The sequence below is a fragment of the Protomyctophum parallelum genome (genome assembly GCF_964188405.1).
Source record: "Protomyctophum parallelum genome assembly, chromosome: 20".
NCBI classification, from domain to species: domain Eukaryota; kingdom Metazoa; phylum Chordata; class Actinopteri; order Myctophiformes; family Myctophidae; genus Protomyctophum; species Protomyctophum parallelum.
This window is the reverse complement of record NC_139718.1, coordinates 36,181,603-36,204,720: the sequence shown is the minus strand read 5'-3', so window position 1 is coordinate 36,204,720 and position 23,118 is coordinate 36,181,603. Positions and strand designations below refer to the sequence as shown.

At 43.5% G+C, this 23,118-nt stretch overlaps 1 protein-coding gene across 1 annotated transcript in view; it reads left to right on the top strand.

Annotated features, from left to right (window-relative positions):
• npas3 (neuronal PAS domain protein 3) overlaps nt 1–23,118 on the top strand; it is a gene marked incomplete at its 5' end in the record, with an annotated part of 363,474 nt that overhangs the window by 78,225 nt on the left and 262,131 nt on the right. Inside the window, one exon of the mRNA XM_083791702.1 lies at nt 17,283–17,381. Within this exon, the coding sequence (XP_083647828.1) occupies nt 17,283–17,381 (99 nt within the window). The remainder of the gene's footprint in view (nt 1–17,282; nt 17,382–23,118) is intronic.

The following is a 23,118-nucleotide window of genomic DNA, read 5'->3' as shown; positions in this document are numbered from 1 at the left end:
GTCCATTACGCTTCAGCTATCCCTCTCAGTCTTGGAGGCTTGCATGCTGTCCAACCCTCAATGAGGCCCTGTTAAAAAAATGCTTTGTTTTAATTCACTACTTTAGCTTTACCATGAACCCCAGTTTGAGATCCACTGCTGGTAATCTGTATCTGTCTTCAAGTTATACATTTGGTCACAGATCGCCTAGAACAACATAGGACGAGTCCTTAGTTCATAATGTTTAATAAGGATTTTACCGGCTCTTGGCATCATCGTCGCCAGGCAACTCTTCGCTTCCGCGTTGGCGACGTCATTGATTATTTTCCATCATGCAGTCTATGGCTAGCGCCGATCTAATTATTTTTCATTGGAATTGAGCTCAGATTGAGGTGATCAAAACATCCATGTTTTTGGAGGTTAATAAAAAATCTTCGCGGCCTCGCAGGACCGTTTCGATTATGATGGAAATGAAAGTATCTGCCGTGTGCCCCGAAATGATTTCGTGTTAGCGGAAGTACGTCAATTCCGTGCAGCTTGAAAAAACGTGGCGCTCTGAGCCTACAGCACCATCTAGTGGCGGCACGGAAGGAGTTAACAAGCTGCACATGCAGTATTTTTACTACAGCTAAAGTCATTTTTAGCCATTTTCTGCCGAATATTTTCTGCAGACGAATATTCGGTGCATCACCACTCTGGAAAGCAAACTGTTTTAGTATAGTTTCAGTCTGGAATATGAGGTAACTCACACTCATCACCTATCACATCTCTCACACATGAGAGGGTTAACACACTTTAAACCTATAGCATAATATATACTGTTCATGTAGCGAAGCAACGATACCTGAACAATACGTGCGTGCATGCGAGGGTGTGCGTGTGTGCGTGCGGGCGGGCACACGTGTTATTTGTTTGTGCTTTTGCACTCCAAATATTCACAAATAAGTCTACAACAAAGTTGTTTCAGATAAAACGTCCATGCATCTATATTTTACTGCAGGGTTCCCCCCCCCCCTCCCCACCTCTGTTCTTAAACTCCACATCTTAAATGGTTCTGACGGTTATCCCCAGATGACTCCACAAAGAGAAAAGATGAAGCCTTTTTCTCTCCGTCTCTCACTCCCCTCCTCCTGCTTGTTCTCCTCTTTCCGCCCATGGCGCCTCTCTCTCTCTCTCTCTCTCTCTCTCGTCTTGTTTTAAAAAAGCCGGATTTTCCTGCGTTTGATGCGCAGAGCTCCGTGTCGACTCGGCAGCAAACCTTGACAGACCGGAGGTTGTTTTCACTCCGTTTCAACAAGTTGCTTCCTCACTTTTCTACGATCTCTCGGCTTCTCTTTGACCGTGAGAGGGTGTGTGTGTTTGGTGTGTGTGTGTGTGTGTGGTGTGTGTGTGTGTGTGTGGGGGGGGGGGGGGGGGTTGGAACGAAAGGGAGAGAGTGAAGGAAAGAGAGGGGGAAGACGAGGGGGAAGAGAGATACTAATAGAGAGTTAAGAAGAGAGGATTGAAGCCCAAGAGGGAGGAGGGATTAGAAGTGAAGGAGAGGAGACTGACAAAGGAGAGAGAGGAGAGGAAGGGATGAAAACAGAGGTTATTTAGACACATGCTATAGGTTCAGCGTTTACCTGATATCCTATACTTTCACTGTACATATCATTATTCTGATTCTGTTTTATTGTTGTGTTGATGGTAGTATACCTTGCTCATCTCTGGATAAGAGTCTCTGTTACATTCCTGAATTGTAAATTGTGCAAGAATATGGGGAGACTAGATGGTGAACTGGAGAGGGAGGGACGGACGGAGGGAGGGGAAGGGAGGGAGAGAGAGGAAAGAGTTAGCAAGAAGGTGGGAAGACAAAAGTAAGAGAGAGATGAAGAGGAGAGGCTGATTGGAGGGAGAAGAGGATTAGGAGTGAAAGAGGAATCGGACATGAAGGTGGAAAGGGAGAGAGAGACTCATCTATCTGCCTCCATCTCTGTCCAGACATCTAATTTGAATATCGGGCGTGGTCATCCCTCCTCTTCCTCCAATGAGAGCATAGAGTTTGGGCACCGATATATTTCCGATTGGCTGAGAGTTGAAGGGCATGGCGACCGCAGGCACCGACCGCTGAATTATAACGACTCACATTAGTCAATCTATCATTTAATACACACGCACACACACACACACACACACACACACACACACACACACACACACACACACACACACACACACACACACACACACACACACACACACACAGTCACAGATATGAGCAGAAAGGAGACAGACTGAAGGAATGTTTTATCAGTGGAAGAACAAATTAATGTCTTCCTTCAACATTAAACGCTGTGATTCTATCAGCCTGTGTTTTTTTTTTCTTACTGACAATTTAAATGGAGTCCTCGGCAAGGTAAAAAATCACACCTGTGTGAAGTGAGGGGCGCTAATATGTTAAAGACTAACTGATGTTGATTTAAGTGATGTAATGGTGATGTAAAGGAAACGGTGCCAACACAAACATTAAACACCATTAACAATAAAGAGACAATAATACGTAATGAGGAACATTATGACGTAAATTTTCCCTTCATTGTCAATGGCGTTTACAAAACAAACATTAAACCTGTATATACCTGTAAAATAAAATAAAAAAACACATTACTGTCCCTCACCTGAAACTATCCAGCTGGTTCTATATTGTACCAGCTAGTTACAGGAACTGAATGAGTCCACAATTAAACAGCCAGAAAGAGAGAGAGAGGGACATTGTTTGGTCAGTCACAAAAAAGACAAATATATAGCCTATATAATGCAGTGTTGTTTAACCACCTGAACATAAAAAATCACACCTGTGTGAGTGGTGCAACTCCCCTCTCTCCCCCCCCCCCCCCCCCTCTCTCTCTCTCTCTCTCTCTCTCTCTCTCTCTGGTTTATTATGGATATCAATGAACCTAGACAATCAGCAGTTGGATTTGCGTCCAGCAGGTGCCGGCCTGTCACATACTTCTGTCGTTCCAATTTCACGCATGGGCACACCACTCGTGCTCTTGACTGATACACACATGATACGGATATTCCTAGTTGTAGGAGTGGTTGCACCACTCAAAAATCACCCCTGTTGCGAACTGAGCGGTGCTGTGTGTGTGTGTGTACATATCGTCCCACCCCTATTTGTAACAGCAATGTGGTTCACCAGGACTACTGTAGTTCCCCACCTAGAGGACAGTAGAAAACAGGGCTAGTTCCCCACCTAGAGGACAGTAGAAACAGGACTAGTTCCCCACCTAGAGGACAGTAGAAACAGGACTAGTTCCCCACCTAGAGGACAGTAGAAACAGGACTAGTTCTCCACCTAGAGGACAGTAGAAAACAGGACTAGTTCCCCACCTAGAGGACAGTAGAAAACAGGGCTAGTTCCCCACCTAGAGTACAGTAGAAAACAGGACTAGTTCTCCACCTAGAGGACAGTAGCAACAGGACTAGTTCCCCACCTAGAGGACAGTAGAAACAGGACTAGTTCCCCACCTAGAGGACAGTAGAAACAGGACTAGTTCCCCACCTAGAGGACAGTAGAAACAGGACTAGTTCCCCACCTAGAGGACAGTAGAAACAGGACTAGTTCCCCACCTAGAGGACAGTAGAAACAGGACTAGTTCCCCACCTAGAGGACAGTAGAAACAGGACTAGTTCCCCACCTAGAGTACAGTAGAAAACAGGACTAGTTCTCCACCTAGAGGACAGTAGCAACAGGACTAGTTCCCCACCTAGAGGACAGTAGAAACAGGACTAGTTCCCCACCTAGAGGACAGTAGAAACAGGACTAGTTCCCCACCTAGAGGACAGTAGAAACAGGACTAGTTCCCCACCTAGAGGACAGTAGAAACAGGACTAGTTCCCCACCTAGAGGACAGTAGAAAACAGGGAGATGAAAAACCAAACGGGGTGGAACTGGAAACCTCATGTGTCCCGTTACTTTTCAGGATTCACATTCAACAATGTCAAAAGTATCAATAATTCCCGAGCACGGCACGGCTGCAGCTCACCGCTCCTTGGCTGCGGCTCACCGCTCCAAGAGATGGGTCAAATCCATCCATCCATCCATCTTCAACCGCTTATCCGTAGTCGGGTCGTGGGGCAACAGCTTCACCAGAGTGCTCCAGACTTCCCTCTCCAGAGCAACATTAGTGACTTTCTCCTGGGGGATTCTGAGACGTTCCAAGGCCAGTGAGTCGATGTGTTTCCTCCAACTGCGCCTTGGTCTGCCCCGGGGTCTCCTCCCAGTGGGACGTGCGTCGAGGACCTCCCTAGGGAGGCGCCCGAGAGGCATCCATAACATAAGTATAAGTATAGGACTTATGAACAAGCAGGTGACCCATCTCAGTTCTGTGTATAAAATGTTACGCAATGTAATGCCCCTTGACTGGTTGCATTTTGTTTATTTTTCCCTCTCCGAGAGGTATTGTATGTATGGTATGTTTGTGTTCTGTTTGTATTGTGCTGTTTTTGAGGGGCGCCAGCCCCTCCTATACACAATTGACATCATATTGTCTCTTTATTATTAATGGCGTTTCATGTTTGTGTTGGCACTGTTTGTTTTACATCACCATTACATCACCTAATCAACATGAGTTAGACTTTAATATATTAGCGCCCCTCGCTAGACACCGGTGCAATTTTTTGGATCCTGATGACTGCTTGGCACAAAACAAATTTCCACAAGGACAAATAAAGTATCTATCTAACATTAATTCACTGTTAGATATCGCTGTCATTAGGAATATTGCTGACACACACACCTACATTATAAACGCTGCAAACGACCGTTCCGCCTCACAATACTTGGGAATGTCAATGCTTGATGGGATATTTTTTGTTAAGCACCTGCATTTAGGCCAATTCAGGCAAAAACACTGCAGTGGATTGCACTCCAATTTACTCTGCTCAAACGAGAGAGAGCGAGAGAGAGACAGAGAGAGTGCCACGGCATGAAAAAACAGTGATGCAGAGAAATCAGTACATGTGCAAGAGTGTGCAGTGCGTTCGTTCGTGCTGTTAAGTCCCTGTTCTTCATTCCGAGAGTTAACAGCAACAGCCGAGCTCACGGTTCCAATGCTCGCATTGCATGGCATCGCACTTGAGCTCTTTTTTTATACTTTGTTGTAACGGGCATTGCCCGGGCGAGATCTATAGGGCAAAAGGTTTTTGAAAAGTTTTGAAATGTTTTGCGAAGCCTATCGGGGCATGCCTGAAACAGGGACAGCGGGTTGAAAGTGAGGCTTCGACTTTGAGTGATGTGGTGAGCTAGTAGGTGACGGCACACATCACCACTGATCTCCACATCACATCTCACCTCTCTCTGAGGTGTCAAACCATCTCTCTCTCTCATCTCGTTTCCACCCAGCTGTCTGATATGCAATATTCCCCCTGCTTCGTACGGAAGGAACATTCATTAATTTAAGGATGAACCGAAATAAAAATGTTTTTAACCCATATATGGTTGACCGGAGTCCCTCAGGGCTCTCTGCTAGTGTATAGAGGGTATGCGCATGCATAAAGTGAATGGCAAATCGAGTGGCAAATCGAGTGGAAAGGTGAGTTTAACATTGTTTAATGTCGTTAATGCAATCAAATAGGACTTTTCTGTTTGGATGTACTGTATGGGCTGTCAAGGCCAGAAAGTAGTTTTTTTGCCACTCAGTAAGCGTAACTTCCAGGTATGATGATGATTTCACGCGCATACCCTCTATTGTCAATTTTCTGTTATCGTGGGGAAAGCCTTCATTGAAAATAGCCGATCAGCAAGCTCACAACTCGCTCATCCCCTGGTTCATGGAAGTTTCTCTCTATGGAGAATAACATGGGGTCATCTTAAAATCGTCTCATATAAGAATTGTGGTCCAAAAGTAAACAAACTGTCTCTGCGATATTGTCAGGGAGGTGTAGAATTTTCTCTCAGTCCGTTGATTCTTCATATCCATATGAGTGAAACGGCCTGGATGATTTGTATATTTTTCAAACACAGTTCTTATAAATAAATGCTTAGTATGAGGTATAAAGTACAGCAGCCTTGTGTTCATACAACAGAAATATTGGTTACTGGCGTTACATACTGACGTTATGTATCTTTCAGGACCTTTCACTGCTTCATCTCAACCATTACTCTATGGCTCTGGTCTCAGCCACCGCAATGTATTTTTTGACATTCCGATTTTCTCCAAAGTTGAATGTTGCCGCTACTGTTGCAGCAGCCATAAACTAAACAGGTTCATCCCGATGTTGGCATCTTTGTAAAGTTAAGTTAGTGTTAGTAAAAAACTGGTAAAAGAGTAACATTTAAGCAGACTAACATCAGTCACTCTACCATTCACTGTAGTAGAAGAGGTGCATGCCATGAGACCCGTTTCTGAATTTCTCTATTGGTGACCGTAAAGACGACCGTAGTGGACACGTTTTCATATTTGCCTGCCTCTAGGCTGCCCCTAAGCCAATGGGAGACTTGAGAGAAAAACCCATACTCTGAACGCCGCAATGCGGAGCGAGTGGCAACAGAAGCTAACGCAATGCGCTAACTGTAGCTAGAGATAAGCGATTACAAAACAGTGAGTGAACAAACATAATAAATAATAATAAATAATTCCGTAAACGAATGAAAACGGGCGCTACAAGCTTGTTGAGCTTGTTGCACCTGGCAGTTATGACTGAGTCATTCTTGTTTTTATGTACTTCAAATTCCATATGGGGAAAGGAGAAGTTTGGCACACATGGCAGTTCACTGAGGTTCCATTAGAACTAGAAGTGAATGTGAGAAGTGAATCTCTCTCTCTGTCTCTCCCTTTATATTCAGTGTGCTTCGGCCTCTTAGCTTTAAATCAATCCTTCCTCTATCCCTCTTTTCTCTGAATCCATATCTCTCTCCATCACTCAGTCCATCCCTCTCTCTATCCCTTCTCTCTGTCACACATCACTGTTCACAGAGATCCACCACCAGCTCACACTGCACGCGCACGTACACACGCACACACAAACTGTAGCATTGAGTGGCAGGCCTTTGACTTAGACTTGGATTTGGGTTGTCAGTCTCGAGTCTCGAGCGTGTGTGGCTGCGCACGTGCGCAGTTCTGTTCACGTAGAGGACTATAGCAGTGTTTTAGCTAAAACCCACTGTAATCACTCCTCCATCTTTACAGGAAAACTAACAGGTTGTTGCTGACTGTGCGTGCGTTCATGCATGCACACGCACACTTGTGCGTGCGTGAGTGAGTGTGTGACTGGCGCCCAGCAGGGGGCCAGGAGTGTGTAGACTGTGTGTGTGCGTCGATGACAGCATGACTCTGCCTCAGTTCATCTATCTCTACCACCTGTTCTCCCTCTCTCTCTCTCATCTCTGTCACTTTATTCTATTCCCCCTTCTCTCCCTCCATTCGCCTCCTTTCCTATATCTATGTTCCTCTGTCACGCTCTCCCCGATACACGCACGGACGCGCACACGCACGCGCACACGCAGGTTTGTAGTACTGCACTTGTGAGGACATTAAAACCTTACAGCAGCATTGAAGTCGTGAGCTTGTAGGTCAGCTATTTTCCGGTGCGTGAGATCAGTACACGGCTAACTATAAATCAGGCATAACTCCAACGCCCAAATCCAGTGGTGGAAAAAGTACTCAGTCTTTACCTAAGTAAAGTATCAATACTGCAATGTAGAAATAAACTGTTGCAAGTAAAAGTATCAAAATATACCAATAACAATAAGTACCAACAGTAAAAGTACTCATTGTCCAGAATGTCCCGTTTCACAAGTTCAAAATCTTTTTAAAATAGCAGATCTATCGACGCATTGTGAGCTTGTAAAATGAAGATTGTCTATTTTCCAATGGGCGAAATAGGACGTCAACAATAGTGGTTAATGTCTGTTTTGTAATAATAATGTAAAAGTGGAGTAAAAGTACAATATTTTCCTCTGAGATGTAGTGGAGTAGAAGTAAAAGTACCTGAACTCCTAACCCGCCACTATTGACTCTGGCGCTGTGGCTCCCTGCCAACAGGATGCACGCGCAGGGTTATTATATTCTGAAAACCCTGAAATTCACCGTAAATAACTATAACTAATCTGTCTAGTGAAACTTTAAAAGTCTTCAGAAGCGTTAATATTGTAACCTTGAGGTATCGCCGATTTAGTATTGAGCCCCTAACATCCGTGTTCTGTTCAATCACCTGTTTGACAATTTAGCCGATATACAAGCTCACGAGCTATATTTTTGGTGAATCAATGTGTGTATAATTACCTTAGAGTATATATGAAGAGACGGCACCGGATATCTCCTCCCATCCACTTGCATTAAGTTGCTCAAAAGCGCATGAGGCGATTTCACTCAGGAACAGAGTGCATTCTGGGATGGATTTGCCCCAAACTCATGAACGCGCTGGCCGTTGACTATCATTGCACATGTTCATGTATGAAACAGCGGCGTTCACGTATGAAACAGCGTTCACGTGTCATTATGAACGTGCGCAATGATAGTCAACGGACCAGCGTGTTCATGAGTTTGGCCCTGCGCTGCAATACCAAATTCGGTGACTATGTCCATTTCGCCTCAGGGTTTCCTCCGGGTGCCGTCTCTATTCAAATATACTCTAAGATAATAACAGGGTACCAACTGCACTCTTTACAGGTGGTACTGAATTTGCAGCTCAACAAAAGCTAATTCATCCAAGTGTGCTCGACAGAGGACCACTTCACGATGAATTTAAATCTCTGCAATATGATTGCTGTGACCGTTTTGTCATCACGATAAACGATAACGATCATCGTCCCATCCATATATGCGTGGCGCCTTATACAAACACACATATCGTATTTATTTTGCCTAAAACAACGATTTGTCTGGTGTTGACCAGGCAGGTAACTTTCCTCACACTGTGTACTGTATGTCTCTATAACATTTGTTTCTCACAAGTATAGTAGGTCTAATGCAATACTCACACGCACACGCTCCATCTGTCTCTCCTCGTGCGCGTCCGTTCCCCCCTCTCTTCTTATCTCCCTCTCTCTCTCTCTCTCTCTCTCTCTCTCTCTCTCTCTCTCTCTTGTTTATTTCATCCTGCTGTGTCTTCTGCTAGAACAGAGTAGAGGTGAAGAACAGAGAAATGGGAGATTCTCGCTCTCTCTTTCTCTCGCTCTCTCTCTGTCACTACAGAGGTGAGTGAGCATCACAGCAGGGAATTTTGTCAGTGCAGCGCCTGTGTGTGCATGTGTGTGTGCGTGCGTGTGTGTCTGTGAGAGACTGAGATGGTTGTTTGATGTGGGGCAGAGAGCTTCTTTTAATATTTAATCTCTATAGACAAAGTGTAGGATACTGGACTATAGCACTGCTGCATACTGCCTCGCTGTTCTGTACCACATTGTACTGCCCTTCTACCTCTGTTCTCTGTTCTACTCTACACATTCAACAGATTTATTTAGTCACACACACATACCTGTGTGTGTGTGTGTGTGTGTGTGTGTGTGTGTGTGTGTGTGTGTGTGTGTGTGTGTGTGTGTGTGTGTGTGTGTGTGTGTGTGTGTGTGTGTGTGTGTGTGTGTGTGTGTGTGTGTGTGTGTGTGTGTGTGTGTGTGTGTGTGTGTGTGTGTGTGTGTGTGTGTGTGTGTGTGTGTGTGTGTGCGTCATGTCCATGTGAGCATACAGTGTTTCTCAGAGAGCATGGGGGTCCCGACTCCGGAGACCACCCAGGTGTGCTCGAGTGTGTTACAATGTAGGCACAAAGTGCCTAAATGAAGTTAACATGAAGTGCTACTTAAGTTACATAAGTTGAGCCTACTGTATGCATACGCCTGTAGGAGGTCGAGGCTATAGGGCAAGTGCTATGGGCTAAGATTGAGTCTGAAGAGGTGGGTTTTCAGACTGGGAGTGAGTCAGAAGAGAAGAGAACAGGGCCATGGTTCTCAAAGTGGGAACTTTCACGGTTCGGATTCAAAAGTAGCAGATCCGCAAGCTTGAAACGCGCCGCTTCGCACCGCGGTTCGAGTTTGCGGATTTGCTGCTTTACTATGATGAAGTAGGGCGTTAATTTACGAGAAACACAAAAAGCTAGAGCATGGATATAAGGCCGACAGCAACGATATACAGAAGATGTGCAAGAGAATTGAATGAAGTGTTGCTCTGTTGTATTTACAGATGAAAGACATCTGACCTGGCCATTCAGCTCAGTGCTCTGTGCAAATGTTTTATTCTCCTCTCCTCTCCTCTCCTCTCCCTCCCCTCTCCTCTCGTTGAATGTCAGCGTGACCTTTTTGCCCGGACCTGCGGAGTGCTTGATTTCTCTTATCTCTCTCCTGACATGCCCACTCCTGTGCCTGGTTGAGTGTGTGAAGAGAGATGTCCAAATAACAACTCTCCTGAGATTAATGCTCAGCGGCCATTCTCTGACATGAAGTCTGGAAGTGGAAATAATAGAATTGAGGAGCTGCATAATGTTGTTATTCCATTCATTTACAATTTGTAATAACTGACCTCATCTTATGGATTGACTGTTTGAACTACGCTGTAGTGTTGTTACTGATGGTTTTTAAAGCTTTTGACATTCCTTTTCATTGATGTTTTCTTCCCGGTTTTATGACCTCAATTTCACCCAAACAACCTAAAATATATACATTAACACCTTTACTGCGTTATAAATCATAATAAGAAGTTACGGTCCCTGCCGCTGTTTACACAAACCTTAATTTGAAGAATTACGGCAACTTAATTGTACCTCCATTTCATGAAAATCCTGCTGAAAATAGTCCCATCGTTTGTTACCGAGTCGAAAAAAATAATCCACTGGAGCGATGCGGAACATCAACACAACACAAGGCTAGATGGATGCGGCCATGAAACCCTGTTGACTTGCATTGAACTCAGTTTCCCAGAAGCCCTTGCAAGCCAGTGATACGTCAATTTCCAGTTACATCATCATAAAGCGTCGTCCTCGGCACGATGTCCGCGACAAAGCCGGTATTTCTTAAAAGTTATAAAAATTCACACCCGTGTGAACTGAGTGGTGCAGCTCCCCCCCCCCCCACCCCTCTCTCTCTCTCTCTCTCTCTCTCTCTCTCTCTCTCATTAGGAGGCAACATTGCAGCACTATCTCTCTCTCTGTTTCTGGCGCCCCCTACTGGTACCCTATAGTCTGGTGTACACATAGGTACGTAGGTGTATACGGACATTGCTGGTTGTAGGAGTGGTTGCACCACTCAAAAATGGCGAATTAAACATAAGGCCTAAAAAAATAAAACGTTGGTTTCCGATTGGCTGTCATTTTTGGGCTGAGTAGGTAGGGAATTTATTTTATTTTATTTATTTATTTTATTTTATTTTTCGTGGGAAAGATGGGTAGCAAGGAATTTATTTTATTTTATTTTATTTATTTATTTTTTCGTGGGAAGGATGGGTAGCAAGGATTTTTTTAAACTTTTTTTTCCCTACGGCAATGATGGATAGGCTTCTTTTTTAATAACTTCAACTTCATTTGCCTGAAATACCATCTTTTAAATAATGAATGGTTCAAGTACACAACACTACATGCCTACAGCTAAACATTTGAAAACTTTGAATAGAATGTCCACACACTGGTTGAATACTTAATACGCATGTTTCATGATAAATTATTTTTATGTGATGTATTCCCATGCTTTTTGTTCTTGCTTAAATCGCTCTGGATTAAGAGCGTCTGATAAATGCCTAAATTGTAAATTGTACTGTCTTACAGTAACTAGAAGGCTCTGACAGTAATGAAATGCACAGTCACGTCAAACTGCTGCGCCTCCTGCCTGCAACTCAGTTCATTTGAACTGTGGAATCATGGCAGGTCTAAGACTACATTTGCAAGCCCCCTATTTTATTTAGTTGCGCCTGTGTTTTGGGGTGGCATGAATCTTTCATGCTTGTAAACATTGTGAAATCACGCGTACTTCATTTATTGGCCATCCAGTTTTAGGTAACGGTGGCTACATTGGTGTCAGCAACAACCCACCTAACGTAAAACAACCTCTGCTTTCCAGCTCATGTTTTGACATAAAAAGTTAGAACGTGTTGCTGGCATCAACATAGCTAGCTATAGTGCTAGTTATTAAAAGACAAAAACATAGCTAACGTTAGCCCCTAGCTCGGAGCTACAGAATGAGCGTAGGGAGAGGGCACATATATGGGGCTAAGCTAACGTTCTGACGGGGTAGAAGCTGAGCCGAATGGGTTTCCTCCTCCTCCTCCTCGCATCTCAGGGCTAGATACCGAAAGTTAAACATGCCCAGCCTGGGCGCCTAGAGGCTCCAGGGTGGGGGGGGGAGAGTATGTCGGCTGAGATGATAGTCCATTTATCCGCTCGGTCGTGTCTCCCTTCTGCGGACTTAAACCGACACCGGCACGGTTTCACCTCCTTAATTATGTCTTCAAATGTTTTTGTACTCAATCGTATGATCTGTGGCGGTGCTTTGCACGGGCAGTGGACAGTCACAGACACCGTGCACAGGTCCATGCTGTATGTTGTCACTGTTGTGTTGTGTTGGGTTGTGCGTCTCCTCGCGATGACGCATTCCAAAACATTTGCGCACGTGATATTTTAGACGAAAGAAAACTTTATTTTGACTTCGCGCGTCCCAATGGTCTCATCAAAGATCATTTTTATTTTAATAAAGACCTTTTGGGTCTTACTCGGTCGCATTCTGAGCTTTCTTTTTTTTTTTCACCAAATGCCAATAAAATAATATGAGTCACGCATATCTAATAGAGTCGGTCGGCAACCGGAAACCAAAGTTTTTTTTAGGCCTAAAACAAAAGGCGAGTTTAGCGGATTCGGCAGGGGAAGACAATGGGGGAAAAAGACGGCTGGGGGATCCGGTGGTCCGCGACCAAATAAATATCAATTTAGGGGTCCTTGACACAGGAAAAAGTTTGAGAACCACTGATGAACACAGGGCATAGTTACATACTAGGCCTTTAGAGGTGTCATGTATTACTTCTGCTTTTCTCAGCGTCTTAACTTTAATCTCATTATGCTCTATTGTGCAGGCAAACCACCACATCCTCCATTGTTACCCCCCCCCCCCCCCCCACACACACACACACACACACACACACACCATCTTCCTTCCCTCCATCCTTTGCTGAATTCCCTTTCTCTCGCCTATCCTTTCGTCTCTCTCTCCCTCCCTCCCCCACCATGTTTCCAGCTTGCAGCTCGGCTATACCTTTGATTCTTTGTGTGACGTTGTGACCAAGTAGAACGTTAATTTACCAAAAACACAAAAGTTGAAAATGTGGAGGTTGAGAGGCTTATGAGGTATATTTTGGTCTTTTTTTCTTTTTTGTACATTTTATGTCGTACGAGTCTCTTCCCACCAAGCTTGTGTGTGTGTGTGTGTGTGTGTGTGGATTGGTAGGTGTATGGTCAGTCTCAGGACCGTGGCCAGCTTTACTGTAGCACTGAAGCAAGACTGGCCAGGCTGAAGTGGAAGCTGCACATAGTATATCCCAAGATATCCAACTGCCGGGGGGAGGGGTGGAGTGTGTGTGTGTGGGTTATGGATTTGAACCTGGCCTGGAAGTGTTGAACATGTTCATAAAAAACAGAGTTCACAGCAGCAAACACAGGTGTGTGTTTCTACATGAGATTGCTTTTGTTTGTGTGAGTGTGTGTGTGTGTGTGTGTGTGTGTGTGTGTGTGTGTGTGTGTGTGTGTGTGTGTGTGTGATAGAGAGAGAGAGGTGCTGCTTGCTAAACTGACACATTTTCAATCACATGGTTTATTTGTGGGAAATGGTTCAAAGAGACAGAAAGGCCAGATTTCTATGGCTCCATACACCACAATAGGACTGGCCTGGATTAGTTTTTTTGTGTGTGTGTGTGTAATCTCAGACAATGCACTGGTAGCCAATTTGTAATATATAGTCAGCCTTGAAAAATGGTCCAAATCTGCTGCTCACTGTGTGCAATTTAACCACGGCCTCAAAACCTACTGCTGCCCTGCTCTGATATGCTGTGTGTGTGTACGCGCGTGCGTGCGTGCACGGTATAGTGTGTTTGCATGCTTTTCTGTGTCTAATTTGTAATAGTGTGTCTGTGTGTGTATACTGTATAGTGTTGTGTACATCTTCCTTGTGTGTGTGTGTGTGTGTGTGTGTGTGTGTGGTCAACTCAACTTAGGGACAGTACCATCACAGAGAAATCCTCAGTGTTCAACCACTTCAACCCTCTGGTCTTAGAGAAACCCACTTGAGTTGTAGTGTAGTGAACTGTAGTCGGACGGACTGCTTTTTCCCTGTGTGTACACCAAACGTCTCAGGCAAATATTGCCGCTCTGCAAGCTCAAAAGTCAATGTGTGAAGTGCAACTAGTTGGAATGTTGCACTGGTTGAATGTTGTCTTATCATTGCACCTTTTAACTCTTGAGAGCGTGCAAATGTAACCAAATGGACCCGGAATATACGCGAGCCTCTGTTAGTCAAATGCATGGACAAAGAAATCTGGGGAGCAAGATCTGTCTTTTCCCGAAATGGCTGAACTTGACTGCCAATAGTGGACTTGAAGTGAACTTCAGCATGTGTGGGGTTCATTTTTTTAGAGAGAAAATAAGCTTTCTTGTTGAAAATGCTTTGTGAAATAAATGAGTAAGCTACTGTCATTCATAGATTTCATTCAGCAACTGCTGTGAGATGCAGACGCTACTCTAGCGTAGAGTCCACACCACACACTGTAGTTGGCATGTACAGTAGATTCGTATTTTTTTTGTGTGGGGGGGGGGATTTCAAACGCATTATTGTAAGACCAAAGTAACTCTATACAGGTGAAAAGTATACCAGCTTGCAGACAGCATGCAGTTACTCAAAATGTCCGCTTGGTCCAGACTCTAAACGAAACACGTCGCCTGACAATCAACATGTCTCCATAGCGTCTTTGAGTGAGTCTGACTTTTTGGACCTTTGAGCACATACCCTACTGTGACGTATGGTATATATGTTGTTGTTTTATGGTGTTTAGTAAAAGCTTTTGAGTAGAGGCCTATACAGTGCAACAGAAAACACGTTGAAGGTTTGAAACACAGGTGGTGTCTGTTCGCTCTCCCTCCTACATGGAGCACAGTGTAGGCAGGCAGCTGGAGGCCAAACAGTGTTTTACACTAATATCCTTTCAGACAATGTCAGAGTTTTATATGTTAATGTTCTCCCAGCAAGCACCGCTTCACTGACTCTCTCTCCCTCTCTGGGTCTGGATCTGTGTCTTTTTCTTTTCTCTCGCTCTCTCTCTCGCTCTCTCTCGCGCTCTCGCTCTCGCTCTCGCTCTCTCTCTCCTGATATTTGTTTCTTTCTCACTTGTTTCTCATCTTCTATTTGTTTATTTTTTCTCTCAGACCCTCTCCCCCTGCATTTCTCTCTCCCTCAATCTTTGGTCTCGATCCTTCTTTCTCAATCTCCTTCAACTCTCCTCTCCCCCCCCCCCCCCCTCTCTCGCTCTCTGTCTGTCTGCTGTATGAGGAATCCATTGGCGTATTCATTTTGACAGGCTGTCTTTGGTGGGTGTGTAAAAATTCAAATAATCCAGTGTGCATACTCAGTCACCAAGCTGTTGGATCCTATTAGCTGGGCCGCTCCGCCCTGTCCTCTCTGCCTTCAGCACTGTACACACACATGCACGCACACACACACACACGCACGCGTACGCACACACACGCATGCACACACACGCGCGCACATACACACACACGCACGCGCGTGCACATACACACACACGCGCACGTGTGCGCACACACGCGCGCACGCATGTACGCACAGAGGTTTGAGTGTGGCTAAATAAATCTGTTGAATGTACAGTAGAACAGAGGTAGAAGGGTAGTACAGTATGGAAGAGAACAGCGAGGCAGTATGCAGCAGTGCTATAGTCCAGTGTTTCCTACATATACACATATCATACTCAGTGGTATAAAGTAACTAAGTAGATTTACTTAAGTACTGTACTTAGGTATAATTTTGAGGTATTTGTACTTGAGTATTTCCAATTTCCAATACCTTTACTTCTACTCCACCACATCTCAGAGGCAAATATTGTACTTTTACTCCACCACATTTATTTGAAAACTTTATTTACTAGTTACTTTGATTATTATTACAAAACATGTACACTTCGGCTATTTGAAAATAGCCGATCTACAAGCTCAGACACGAGTCACTCTGAACCTTTTCATCTCTATATTGTTTTTGGCACAGACAACAGAAACGGTATAGAGCGTACATTTTTATTTATTTAGACGTTTACACCGCGGACAAAGCCAACACGGCTCGTGACAAATCATGACAATAAACACAATGTTTTGGGACGATCAAATAATTAGAAAGAAAACGGGCAGTTTAAAGGCAACTTTATGTTTTTTTCTTCTTCTTACTTATTATTCGATCGGCCCAAAACCTTTTGTTTATTGTCATGATTTTTCACGAGCCGAGTTGGCTTTGTCCACAGCGTAAACGTCTTTAAATAAATACTTTTTGAAAAGTCTATGGGGAAAATTAATGGGGATTTTTTTCTCTGAAAGGGGGCGGGACTATAGTGACAAATGAAAACAAGGTCTGTCTCTTTTTCAAAACAAACCAATGAAACACTGACCAATGAAAGCACCATTAAACAAAGAGCAAAAACGAGTTCAAATAGAAGGTGTCAAAAAACAAAGCAAAGTTAATATGAACCTAAGCTATGGTGATCATAGCCTATAGTATCGTATTTGTGGTGAAATTCCATTAATTAGGTTTGTGTTACAACAACACATATTTGTACTTTAGTATAAGAGAGCTTTTTTTATATCTTTTGAAAAATATCAAACTTTTTGAATAGCCTTTTTCTTTTCTTTTCCTTTTTTCTGAATGTTCCTGGAACAAAACCATTTCAGATGGCGGTCCGCTGCCAAACACATACAAACGTGGGGGTCCTTCACATGGAACAGTTTGAGAATCACTGGTCTAATGGTACCTTTAAATAGACATGGAACAGTTTGAGATGAGCCCACGTGAAGTACAAATGCCCAACTGCTGCTGCGTCCTTCCATGCCTTTGTTCAATGACTGTCCAGTCATCTGACTGAACCATGTTTTGTATTGTGTCGGTCCTTCACTGGGGACACATAAGGAGAGATGATGGTCACTGGCTTTCTTTTTCTTCTCCTGACTTATTTTTCTTTGTCATTATTTCCCTCTATGTATTATTATTATTATTATTATTTTACCCAACGTCTTCCTCTTCTTCTCCTTGAGCGCAGTCCGTTAAGAAATTCCTCTTCACGTGTGCTTTGTGTGTTCCACAGTGACCCCTACTGGGAGCGGCCAGCCAATGCAGGCAACTGCTCCGCCGCGCGGCCCAAGACTCTCCACCTGGCCGGCCAGCAGCATACCTCCTCGCCATGGTAACGTGTGTGTGTCTGTGTGTGTGTGTGTGTGTCTGTGGGTGTGCGTGTGTGCGTGCATGTGCGCTCGCGTACTAACTCCAGTAGTAGTAGTAATAGTACTAATATAGTGTCTCTGTCGGCTGGAAACATCATATGTCCAAAACTGTTACCTTTTCAGGATTCAAATTCAAAAGAACCAAAAATAGCAGATCTACAAGCTCAAAACATGTGGCATTTCCAGCTTGTAGATCTGCTACTGTTCACGCTGTAGTATGATCACACTATATATGAAGTAGTGTGTTCATAAAAAAAACGCCAAAAGTTAAAATATGGAGATAAGAGGTTCCTTCCCGACAGCAACGATAATTTCCGTGCGTGCATACTTGGTGCGTGCGTGTGTGGGTGCGTGCGTGCATGCGTGCGTGCGTGTGTTTTCCAATGCTAGTTTCAGTTATTTATTTTAATATATTAACCCTGCTAACACTATGACCTTACAGGATGACGCATGCAGGCCCAAGAGGACAATATGGGTTGGCACATCTCCAAAGGGAGCTGCATGGTGTCATCTAGATGACATTGTTCACAACGCTGTTTACACACGTGCAGTAGCACATACACACTAGTGATTGATTCCCCCGGTCCCCCCTTTACACACAAAACTGGCAAAATTGACGCCGTAATTGTGCTTGTAAAGCTAGCCGTTTCTGTTAACATAACACAAACAATGAAATGGAACTGTCTCTGTCGGGTGGAAACCTCATATGCCCAAAACTATTGCGTTTTCAGGATTTCAAAGTCAAAAATAGCAAAATATGCCTGTAGATCTGCTACTTTTGATACTCTAGTATGATCACATACTGTAGGGCATTAATTTAAAAGAATGTGGGCATAAGAGGTTTCTGTCTGCCAGCTAAATATATTCATAATTTTATATTAGGCCTAATAAAAAAAAACTTTGGTTTCCGGTTGCCGACCGACTCTATTAAATATGCGCGACTCATATTATTTTATTGGCATTTGGTGGAAAAAAAAAAAAAAAAAAAAAGAAGCTCAGAATGCGACCGAGTAAGACCCAAAAGGTCTTTATTAAAATTAAATTTATCTTTGATGAGACCATTGGGACGCGCGAAGTCAAAATAAAGTTTTCTTTCGTCTAAAATATCACGTGCGCAAATGTTTTGGAATGCGTCATCGCGAGGAGACGCACAACACAACAGTGACAACATACAGCATGGACCTGTGCACGGTGTCTGTGACTGTCCACTGCCCGTGCAAAGCACCGCCACAGATCATACGATTGAGTACAAAAACATTTGAAGACATAATTAAGGAGGTGAAACCGTGCCGGTGTCGGTTTAAGTCCGCAGAAGGGAGACACGACCGAGCGGATAAATGGACTATCATCTCAGCCGACATACTCTCCCCCCCCCCACCCTGGAGCCTCTAGGCGCCCAGGCTGGGTGCGTGCTGGGCATGTTTGACTTTCGGTATCTATAGCCCTGAGATGCGAGGAGGAGGAAACCCATTCGGCTCATGCTTCTACCCCGTCAGAACGTTAGCTAACGTTAGCTTAGCCCCATATATGTGCTCGGAGCTACAGAATGAGCGTAGGGAGAGGAGAGGGCACATATGGGGCTAACGTTAGCTATGTTTTTGTCTTTTAATAACTAGCACTATAGCTATGTTGATGCCAGCAACACGTTCTAACTTTTTATGTCAAAACATGAATGGGCGTAGGGAGAGGAGAGGGCACATATCATATATGGGGCTAACGTTAGCTATGTTTTTGTCTTTTAATAACTAGCACTATAGCTATGTTGATGCCAGCAACACGTTCTAACTTTTTATGTCAAAACATGAGCTGGAAAGCAGAGGTTGTTTTACGTTAGGTGGGTTGTTGCTGACACCACCGTTACCTAAAACTGGATGGCCAATAAATGAAGTACACGTGATTTCACAATGTTTACAAGCATGAAAGATTCATGCCACCCCAAAACACAGGCGCAACTAAATAAAATAGGGGGCTTGCAAATGTAGTCTTAGACCTGCCATGATTCCACAGTTCAAATGAACTGAGTTGCAGGCAGGAGGAGGGGCAGCAGTTTGACGTGACTGTGCATTTCATTACTGTCAGAGCCTTCTAGTTACTGTAAGACAGTACAATTTACAATTTAGGCATTTATCAGACGCTCTTAATCCAGAGCGATTTACATTAAGCAAGAACAAAAAGCATGGGAATACATCACATAAAAATAATTTATCATGAAACATGTGTATTAAGTATTCAACCAGTGTGTGGACATTCTATTCAAAGTTTTCAAATGTTTAGCTGTAGGCATGTAGACGTAGTGTTATGTGTACTTGAACCATTCATTATTTAAAATATGGTATTTCAGGCAAATATTGAAGTTATTAAAAAAGAAGCCTATCCATCATTGCCGTAGGAAAAAAAAAAGTTTAAAAAAAATCCTCTCTACCCATCCTTCCCACGAAAAAAAATAAAAAAATAAAATAAATTCCTTGCTACCCAACTTTCCCACGAAAAATAAAATAAAAAAATAAAATAAAATAAATTCCCTACCTACTCAGCCCAAAAATGACAGCCAATCGGAAACCAAAGTTTTTTTTTTTTAGGCCTTATATATTTTATTTATTGTTTGGCAACTCTTCCCCCTTTTCTCCCCGGATGCTACTGTACCTTTTGTCCTTTTGGTGGTTGATTGGGAGTAAGCTGTACGTACCGTTCTGCACTGACCGGATTTGAGCAGCAGAAAGGATGAAAAAGGAAATGAGGAATGTCGAAAAGTTAAAGTTGACCTCAAACAAGGTTTTATTCGATATCCAGGTTTGAAAACATGAAATAAGTCGACTTTAGCGATAGCATAGTAACTTAGAATAGAAGGGAGCAGTTCTCCTCTACTCCATGCCTGTAGAGGGTGTCAAAGCACACAGACAGGGACACATGGCACATATTGCAACTCGGATCTCACGCCCCCTTTAGCTGTAATCACTATCTTGTGTTAGCGGTTCATGCCGTGATGCCGCCAACATTATTGCCAATGGCAGAACTCCTATATGCTCAAGGTCAAGTGTATTTGTTCCAAATTGGCCTATGTGTGTTACAGCAGGTGCACGCTCTGTAAGCCCCCGAGTGTTGTTGAGCGGGGTTCCACAAGGCTCTATTCTAGTGTATTCCCTGTTTTTATGCTCTATACATGAACTATCTTGTAACGTTTTTTCTGCAAAGTTTTTCCCCCCAGAATAGGCATGCTGGGGTTCAAGTTAAGACCATCTATAAAACAGATTAAACATTACATGAAACAAAAGACCAGATCCAGATCACAAAAGTGTCCACAGCAACAATGGCAATTACAATAGCAAATCCCCCCCCCCCCACACACACACACACATCATAGGCAGTAGACCAGTATAACTATCCTCCCACGATGGTGATGAGTCGGTCACCCCCCCCCCCCCCCCACCCCCCATTGACTGCCATCCTTGACTCACGCTGAAAATGGCAGACTTTCAAAAAACGTCTATTTTTGGTGCCGACATACCACAAAGGATAAATCAGGCTTCTCTCTCGCCCTCTATCAATCTCTATCAATCTCGATCAATCTCTCTGGCTCTCTTTCTTGGTCTTACTCGTTCTCTCTGTCTCTCTCCGTCTCCCTCTCTCTCTCCCTCTCTCCCTCTCTCTCTCTCTCTCTCTCAATCTCTCACTCTCTCTGCCCTCTCTCTTTCTGTCTCACACACATCCTCCCCCTCTCCCTCTCTCTCTCTCAATCTCCGTCCCTCCTTCAAAGAGCTTTAGTGAAAAGCAGGGATTTAGCACCAGGAAGTGATTCTGTGGGAGTGGTGCATTGTGGTAATTGCGGTGCGGTGCTGACGGGGGGTTGAGCCTGCGACAGGGGGATTAAAGTACGCCCAGAAGAATGAGAGGATTTGGGTTGGAGAGGACAAGAAAGGAGACAACATTTAATAGCTCATTACAAGGCGGGGTGACACAGCTGTATAGAAACCCTGACACACACACGCACACACACACGTGCACGCTCGCTCGCGCTCGCACACACACACACACACACACACACACACACACACACACATCTTACATGCAAACTACCTCCAAGGCTTGTGAAATAACTAGGCTACCGTAGTTACTATTGAAAAATTGTAAAATAAATATTTTTACTCAAAATGTGACAGACACCTGTAACTTCCGGTTACCATATCACACTTATTTTGGAGGTGTATTGTCGATGAGTAAAGGGCAGGTTTTGAAGATTAATGGTTTCCCAAGTAACTACTGGGGATGGGGAGGAGAGGACGATGACATTTACAACAGGGTTGTGTACAGCGGTTTGGATGTGTCACGCCCCCCACACTGTTACATTTACGTCATATTTGGCGGACATTTGACCTAATTTCTAGAGCTGGGACTCGATTAAAATAATTCATCTAATTAATCAGAGGCTTTGTAATTAATTAATCTTGATTAATCACATTTTAATCGCATATCAATATTCAACCCGAGAACAGTGAGAAACCTTTTTTTTTCAATGTTTTTTGGTATCCCAGGGAATAGTGACTACGGGATTCCACTCATTTTCAACATTTTACTGTCATTAATATAGAGTTGTTGTGTGGATATAATAAGAAAGTCCCCCCCATTCTGTGTTGCCTAGAACTGAAAAAGGTCTGAAAAAGAAATCAGTAACATTATGAAGTACATCTCAGTGACATCACAAAAATGTACTTCATAATGTCACAATTTCCAGTCCACACAACTCCATAGATTTTTTTTGAAAATGAGTGGTATTCCCCTTTAAGCAATAAAACTTTTTTATCCCAACAGATAAACAAGTGCATCAAGTGCCTATATGAAGTGTCTTCAGTGTGTATATGAAATTATGAATACTCAAATGTGCTTTACATGGCGGGGCATGAGAAAACAAATAAAAACTACTTTATTAGGGGGGAAACATTTCACATGAGGTTGGGGCAGACCATTTTCTGACCACGGAATTCCCACGCTTGCTACTTCAGTATGTTTTGCATCTAGGACAGCTTGACAGCTTCGTGCTGTGGTGAAATCACCGCACGTCTCCGGTGTCCTGTGAGACATGTTAAGCTGAAGCAGCTAGCATGGAAGCTAACGTTGGTCATATATGGATCCTTTCCCTCTGACATTGCACACAGCCATGCCGCTATCCACGCGTCCATCCGATAGCTTTTACATCTAAATGTCCCATCCATGGAGCAAAAGTGATATAAGCGGCTTCTTCATTCGATTAATTTGGGTTTGGGCTTTCTGACGGAGCTGTAGCCTGTAGTGTACTGCTGCTGCTGGTAGAGTAGGCGTGCCGCAGCCAATTTAGTACTAGAAACGCGCCCAGTGAGAAACGTTCCGTGGTGGGAAAAAAAGGTGCGATTAAATGCGTTAATTTTTTAACGCGTCAATTTTTCTGTAGTTAATTAATCTCAATGAATGCGTTAAAGTCCCGGCCCTACTAATTTCTCCTTTCATTGTCAATGGCAATATGAGACGTGTGGGGACAAAAGCTGTATCCCTTTAAAGCCCGGATATATTTCTACAAAAAAGAGATTTAAACCTTATACTACTTTGTACTAGTACTTTGCAGAGGAAAATATGTAAAAAATTGCAAATTGCACATTTATTATAATTATTAAAATAATAATAATAAATTACTAATCTACTTTCGGGGGATATTTTTCACAATAATAAATA